General features: G+C 35.5%; 1 protein-coding gene across 1 annotated transcript; it reads left to right on the forward strand.

Annotated features, from left to right (window-relative positions):
* The first annotated feature begins 3,501 nt into the window (after positions 1–3,501).
* LOC122931649 (interleukin-19-like) lies at positions 3,502–7,457 on the forward strand. Its single transcript, XM_044285723.1, has 5 exons — positions 3,502–3,645; positions 4,625–4,687; positions 5,680–5,832; positions 7,185–7,259; positions 7,374–7,457. The coding sequence occupies exons 1-5, from the start codon at positions 3,502–3,504 to the stop codon at positions 7,455–7,457; spliced, it is 519 nt and encodes a 172-aa protein (XP_044141658.1).
* Positions 7,458–8,662: the final 1,205 nt, after the last annotated feature.

Genomic DNA, 8,662 nt, shown 5'->3' on the forward strand with positions numbered 1-8,662 from the left:
ACACGTGCCCTGATCATCCTGGCCTCTGCATTGACGGTTGCTTCAGGGAGTACCACACTTCCATGGTGTACTAAATTTATAATCCCCTTCCCCAATTTTTGTTCCATTTAGCCACTGACAATCGAAAAAAGACTATGGTTCTCAGACTTGAGACACTAAAACAAAAGATATTTTTTCAAAAATATTATTTTGTAAAACTAAAATAAATTTTAAAAGTTGACATATTCGGTATTGCCGCATCCATAAGAATCTAATCTATAAAAATACCCCTACCTAAGACAATCGGCTAAAAAAAAAAAAAAAAAAATGACTCTTAGACTATGGAGATACTAAATTATTTTGGGGTTTGTTTAAAAAAGGATAATATAGTGTAAAATCTAAATAAATTTTAAAAAAGTAGACATATTAGGTATTACTGCGTCCGTAAGAATCTGCTCTATAAATATAACCTGCGACCTAACCCCTCAGATGAACACGGTCAAAAAAAATAAAAAATAAACGGTGCCTTAACAGCTATTTTTGGGCAAAGTTTCCATTTTAATCCATTTTTTCCAGTAACAAAGCAAGGGTTAACAGCCAAACAAAACTTAATATTTATTACTCTGATTTTGCAGTTTACAGAAACACCCCATATGTGGTCATAAAATGCTGTATGACTAAACGGCAGGGCGCAGAAGGAAAGGAACGCCATATGGTTTCTAGAAGGCAGATTTTGATGGCCTTTTTTTGGGCACCATATGGGGTGTTTCTGCAAACTACAGAATCAGGGCAATAAATATAGAGTTTTGTTTGGCTGTTAACCCTTGCTTTGTTACTGGAAAAAAATTATTAAAATGGAAAATTTGCCCAAAAATGTAAATTATTAAATTTCATCTCCATTTGCCAATAACTCTTGTGGAACACCATAATCGGTTTTGAATACTCTGAGGGGTGTAGTTTCTTAGATGGGGTCACTCTTGTGGAGTTTCTACTCTAGGGGTGCATCAGGAGGGCTTCAAATGGGACATGGTGTAAATAAACCAGTCCAGCAAAATCTGCCTTCCAAACACCACGTGGCGTTCCTTTTCCTCTACTCCCTGCCATGTGCCAGTACAGTAGTGTACGACTACATATGGGGTTTTTCTGCAAACTACAGAATCAGGGCAATAAATATTGAGTTTTGTTTGGCTGTTAACCCTTGCTTTGTTACTGGAAAAAATGGATTATGTGCCAATTACTCTTGTGGAACACCTAAAGGGTTAACGATGTTTGTAAAAATCAGTTTTGAATACCTTGAGGGGTGTAGTTTCTAGAATGGGGTCATTTTTGGGTGGGTTCTATTATGTAAGCCTCACAAAGTGACTTCAGACCCAAACTGGTCCTTAAAAAAATGGATTTTTGAAAATTTGTGAAAAATTTCAAGATTTGCTTCTAAACTTCTAAGCCTTGTAACATCCCAAAAAATAAAATGGCATTCCCAAAATGATCCAAACATGAAGTAAACATATGGGGAATATAAAGTAATAACTATTTTTGAAGGTATTACTATGTATTATAGAAGTAGACAAATTGAAACTTAGAAATTTGTTAATTTTTCAAAATTTTTGGTAAATTTGGTATTTTTTTTATAAATAAAAAAGATTTTTTTTTTACTCCATTTTACCAGTGTCATGAAGTACAATATGTGATGAAAAAAAACAATCTCAGAATGGCCTGGATAAATAAAAGCGTTTTAAAGCTATTCACACATAAAGTGGCACTGGTCAGATTTGCAAAAAATGGGCTTGTCCTTAAGGTGAAAATGAGCCCGGTCCACAAGGGGTTAAATATGAAATAGGAAGATTGCCAATATTGGCTTGTAGTTCAAACCAGAGTAGCCTCTAATTAAGAGTATCCGTAAAGGGTTTTTCTAAGATTTTGATATTGATGACCTAACCTCAGGATAAGTTATCAATTTCAGACTGGGGGGTTTCTCCTAGGCCAGTGACATAAAATTCATTGGTCACGTGTAGCGTAGCTCAGTCCAATTGAATGGATTCGATACCAAGGATGGCACTGTGCGATACCAAGGATGACTTACTGCTGCTCCCAGGACCCGGGACCCCTGCCGAGTAACTCTGGCAAAATCCATCTTCCCATGAGGTACAACATTGACCTGAATGTTTAACATGCAATGCTACATTACCCTTGTATGGAAAATACTGTACACAGCTTAGTTCAGGAGTTTGCTGGGGGTTGCACAAAGGGGGGATTTATTCATAGCTCAGTAGCTTATGCCAGGCTATGATAACCAGGTGCTCTTCCTGATGCTGCGCCTAATTTATGATGAGGCGTTCAACTTGTCATAAATTAGGCACAGCATCCGGCAGTTTGTGCCCCTGGCTGGGATATATTTCAGTTTTCTTCCACACCTGGAAACTGGCAAATATACAGTTGAAAAAAGACAAACTTTTTTTGCAAAAAATGCTGTATGATAAATGTGGCCCAATGTCTCTAGGGTAATGCTACACCTGATAGTAACATGAGGGGGAAATATAGTCATCCAAATCTGTTACCTGTGCACCCTTATACTTGGGCATGTAAAATTAAGCAATCATGTTTCAACGTACTTTATAAAAATAAAAATAAATCCATACTGAGCAGTGTTTTATTCATTTCTTCTGCTAGATCTTCTTTAAACGCCTGCAAACATGACAATATAAATAGGAAGACAGCCAACAGCAAACGGATGGCCAGCAACAAGATGAAATCATATTGAGGTACCGGAGGATGAAAACAACACACAAAACATCTGATGTCAAAATCAACTTGTCAGATATGTCAGAAGAAACTAATTATATGCACATAAAATCCAATGAATTTCATTCATCTTGTAAACTTTATGCAACTAAATTCAAACCAATGATAATAATAATTAGCATTTGTTATAATATTATAATAATAATCTTACTTGTATAGCGACAACATATTCCACAGCACTTTACAGTGGATTTAGTGCAGACAAAATCATACATCACACTAACAAACTATTAAACAATTCAACAGGAGGCATGAACAAGAGTCTTAGAATCTATGAGAAAACATAGATGATACAAAACATTATTACTATTATTATCTATTATTATTAATAAGAAAAATTACATTTGAGATGGGATTTTTATTTGTAATTTATTGTTATTGACGGATTGGTTATGGGGGTTGTATATTTAACATAAGATGAAGAAGGGTATTAGTCATGCAGATACCAAAAATGTACCTTTTTTTTCCAGGAAAATGAAGGAAGTGAACTGTGGTTAGTATATAAGAAAGAAGGCCTGGCTCAAACTCATCATCTTCCACACCTTTTCTACAAGGAAGTCAAATCAATTGTAAGTAACATACATACATGGAGTTCTTGGATAAACCACTGAAACAGGTTTATAATTCTGACTTCTGACTCTGTACCATTTCATTTTTTCTGATTCTTTTACTTTAATGTGATGATGTAGGTGACAACGACTTGTATACTGTATATTTGTCACCATGAGAACTTTGTTTGGTTATCCCGGGATTGTGGTGTTCTGGATCATAAGAATTCTTGGCAGCAACGCTATTGGAAATCAGTGTCCAGTTTCTACAGACATCAAAGAATTTAAAAGATCTTTTGAGAAAGTGAAAGATTTCTTGGTAAGAGGAAAGATTTATGTATAAATTGTATTTTTTATTAGATTATTCCTTTAGTAAACAGTATAACTTTCCTTAGCCTTTGTTAAGCCTACTGTACTGTAATTTAAATCCATGAAATATGGAAATTCATATGTAACATATTTCTAACCAGACCTTACATGTGTTAAAAAAAATTGCATAATCCCCACATATAAATGGAATGCCATGTCATTTTAAGTTCACAATTCTGTGGCGATTAATTCTTTAATATCTTTACTATATATTGCAGTCTGAGCTGTGTTAAATTCTAGCTGCCTGTGGTCAGCACTTGAGGAAATGCAGAAATGAGTATGCATAAAGCTCTATAGCTCCCTCTAGTGGGGTTTTAGGCAGCTATAAAGGTATATTTTAACTGCAGGTTACTGTAGTTGAGTAATAAAAAAATAAAAATTAAAATGTATACCTAAGCTATATGACCCAAATGCAATGTGAATAGAGCATAGCAAATCAGTTATGGCAATGAAATCCACGGAATTAACTTGCACATTTACATTTTTGTATAATTTTGTATTCATGTGCATGAGGCCTCATGCACACGACCGTATATATTTTGCGGTCCGCAAAAACGGATCCGCAGAAAAAATGGATGACTGTCCGTTTGCATTCCGTATTTTGCGGAACAGAACAGCTGGCCCCAATAGAACAGTCCTATCCTTGTCTGTTATGCGGACAATAATAGGACATGTTCTATTTTTTTGCGGAACGGAAATATAGACTGCACACGGAATAACTTCCTTTTTTGCGGACCCATTGAAATGAATGGTTTTGCATACGGTCCGCAAAAAGACGGAACAGACACGGAAAGAAAATACGTTAATGTGCCCTAACAGTCTGTCTGCAGTTTGCTTATGGACATACTGGTCAGTAGCAGAAAATTCAAAGCTGTTAATAACTATTAATGTTATCAATAACTAAGATATTATCTGATTTGAAATTTCAGTATGACAAGGACACTATTACCGATGTTACTCTACTTAAAGCAAAAGTTTTAAAACACATACAAGTAAGTTATTTTTGTGTCAGCAAAACAGATTTTTAAAAAAATGTCATTTCTATGCATAAATGAATTTCCCATTAAAGTATGAAAATCATTCTATATGGGCTCAATCGCCCTGTCTATATTAATGAAGATGTGTTTTTCATTCTTTTATGTTTTTAAGCCCCTCTGAGCTCACTGCCACCAATTTTTTGTGTTCCGTATACGGTCCGTATACGGAACCATTCTTTTTAATGGTTCAGCAAAAAAAACTGAATGTACTCCATATGCATTCCGTTTCCGTATTTCCTTTTTTCCCTTCCGTTGAAAGATAGAACATGTCCTATTATTGCCCGCCAAATCACGTTCCGTGGCTCCATTCAAGTCAATGAGTCCGCAAAAAAAACGGAACACATACAGAAATGCATCCGTATGCCTTCCGTATCCGTTCCGTTTTTGCGGAACCATCTATTGAAAATGTTATGCCCAGCCTAATTTTTTTCTATGTAATTACTGTATACTGTATATGCCATACGGAAAAACGGAACGGAAACGGAAACACAACGGAAACAAAAACACGGAACAACAGATCCATGAAAAACGGACTGCAAAACACTGAAATAGCCATACAGTAGTGTGAAAGAGGCCTAAGTCAATGCCATTCATGAGGATCAATTCATTAGGATCCAGTTCAAAGTGGTCCTATCAAATCTGTCATGGCTCAGCTAAGATTGAATGCTTTGATGCTAATGTTAACAGAGTCTATTATGTAATAAGTATGTATACCTCTTTTCATATGTACAGCACTATGGAATGAATGGCGCTTTAATAATAAATAATAATAATAATAATAAATAGTGTTGATAGGATACAAGTTGCGCTAATTACACTTGCTCTAAATATATTCAAGTGTTTTGGGACTAATGAAGTGTACCATATATATAATTATGTTTCAAAATTGCAAGATACTATTTCCATATGAAATATCACATGATCTTTTTGTTATTTGTTCATTCTAGCCTTTTGAACAATGCTGCTTTCTACGCAATCTGGGAAACTTTTATGTCACCAATGTTTTTCCTGTATTGAAACTTTCACCAGTGGAACAACAGCGGGTTCTTATTCATTTGGCAAACTCTGTATTGAGCTTCAGTAAAGACCTAAATAAATGTGTAAGTATAAATCAAGCGAATAATTGATAGATAATATAAAAAAAAGTTTTTAACATACATCATGAGCAGGACCCTAACTTTTAACTGGCTATCTACTTGTCATTTGCTTTGTGGGGTTATTCACATATGTATAAAAACATAAAATTAATATCTGAACAAAATAATGAACATGTTTGCTTCCCATTGGGTAGTACTAAAAAGGAGGAGAGAAATTGGCTTTAAAAAGTGTTTTCCAGTGATATAGCCTATAGTTGGATTTCAGGGGCTATTTACTGTGTACGGCAACCAATAGACTCAGAAGATTAGCATAGTGTGACAAGCCCCTTTCAAAGTTGGACTAGCCTTTCAGAGTACTAAAGGATATCCTGGTAGATCTGAAATATTAACCCTTTGAGTCCCAGAGAGTTTGTTTGTTTTTGTTTTTTGTTTTTTGCATTTTCATTTCTTCCTGGAGTGCGTATGACTTTTTGATCACATTTTCTTAAAATTTTTAGGGGTAAGTGAAGCAATGAAAAAATGGCAAATTCGCCTTATAGGATAAATATTTTTATATTTTAATAGTTCATGAATTACTGTATGTGACACGACTATGCCCATGATCGTTGTTTTTTATTGTTTATTTTTATTTTAATTCTGGGGAAAGGGGGGGTGATTAAAATTTTTATATTTTTTTATACATATTTGTAAAAACTTTTTAAATGTTTTTTAGCCCTACTAAGAGGCTAGAATATGCAATCTTCTTATCATGTTTATCTTACACTGTAATTCAATGCAACTACAATCTAAGCTCCATTTGCAGTCACCATCTTATACGATAGGTCTTCTCAGAGAGACCAGGTGCACTAGAGCGAAGGAATGGTTCCCCCGAATGCTGCATGAGGGAGCCATTCCTGACCCAGAAGCATATGATTCCGATTTTTCAGCATTCAGATGCCGTTGTCACATTTGACTACGGCATCTAAAAGATTAAATGTCTGATATTAGTGTTATTGCTGGTCATAGACATTAGCTCTAGGCGCATTATTTAAAACCCCTCTTTCCACTATACTTGTACAGTACTGGGACTTAAGAAGTTTTAATGGACTCCTAATACAGCAGGGTCCAACACAACCTACTTTGGAGCCAATGTCTTGCCACTAGAGTCTATTTCTTATAAGTCGATCCTCAACCTATTAGACCTTGATGATGACAAAGATTACTATGAAAGATGTTTTATACCTGGGAATAATAACTTTTTTTTTTTTTACTCTTGGCCTTTTTATGAACCTAATTTTATCACTTATATTATATGTTCTTGTTTTACTTACTAAAAGAACTTTACATTTATTCTAATTCCTTTCTCTCAATAACAGCATACTGCTCTGAGATGCCCTTGTGGTCAGCAGTCACATACAATTATGAAACAATTTAAAGAGGATTATTTTAAAGTAAGTTTCACATTTGTTGCAGAAAAAAGAATATGAAACGGTATTGTCTTTGATAATATCAATAGTATTATTCTTTAAATTCACCATAAGCATGTGTTAACTTATTTTTAACAGATATCTGCAACAAATGCTCCTATTAAGGCTATTGGGGAACTGAACATTTTGTTCCACTGGATAGAGAAGAACTTTTTGCCTTGAATATTACTGTAAATTGTCATCCAATGTTCTGTTTGTCTATTAGCATAATTTATTTAACATATGACTGTATGATTTAAGACAAATATTTATTTTGAATTGCTATTTATTATATATAATGTTTAATAAAGAAATGTATGGCTTTCTACAGTAGCATTTCTTTCTAATTTATAGTGTTCACAAGTCCAGATCAGATATCTAAAATGAAAAGAAAAAGACCGCTGAAATATGTACATTATATTTCTATTATACCACAAATTTTAAAATGCAAACAATCTTCTGTATTAAGTCAATCAATATAGTACTCATGTAAATATCCAAGAGGAGACTACACTTATATACAGTGTATTGAAAGTATTGAAAATCCATTCACTTATATGAATTACCCCTCTGAATTTTTTTTTCCAAATGGCGGCTACACATGTTACAAAGTGAAAGTAAGAAGCCCTGGATGTGTGGCGTGTCCACATTGATATTTAAAGGGGTTGTCCAGGTTCAGAGCTGAACCCAGACATATCCCCAATTTCACTCAGAAAGCCTCCCTGGCATGAAATGCTAAGATGCTCTCCTTTGCCCTGCACTGAATCGCGCAGGCAAAAGGCTTTTTTTTTTTTTTATCCAGTGACGTCCCAGGCTCTAAATGGGGAAAGCTAGGCAGAGGCTTCCACCTAGCAGTAAGCCCACTGACGTCACTAATGAGCTGACTACGCACTACTAAACGGGCTTTAGCACTGCCCTAGCCTAGCATTGTAATAATATAAACAAAAAAGCCTTTGCCCTGCGCAATAAAGAACATCGGAGCATGAAATGGCAAAGTGGACATCCTTTGACCACATCCCACACTGATGACCACTTCATTGTCAACAATGGCCTGCGGAACTGGATGAAGAATGCCACACAACTCCAGGCATATTTAAAGAGAGATGCAAGACACCCAAGTGTCACCTCAGACCATTCAAAACCATTTATATCAGCGTGGTCTGCATGCTAGATGACCTGCAAGGTTCCCTGACCACACCACCAGTCACATTGATTCACTCTGAGCAGAAATGATGGCCACCAACGATGTTGGAGACATCAAGGAAAGCCCTATGCGTCAGTCACTGTTGTCACCAGAAATGCCTTTGGTGGTGGTGGTGTTACAGTGTGGGCAGGTTTGTCTAGTAAATACAGAACTGCCCTACACTTTGTGACTGGTGCACTGACAA

The sequence above is a fragment of the Bufo gargarizans genome, chromosome 3, assembly GCF_014858855.1.
Source record: "Bufo gargarizans isolate SCDJY-AF-19 chromosome 3, ASM1485885v1, whole genome shotgun sequence".
In the NCBI taxonomy this organism is placed as follows: domain Eukaryota; kingdom Metazoa; phylum Chordata; class Amphibia; order Anura; family Bufonidae; genus Bufo; species Bufo gargarizans.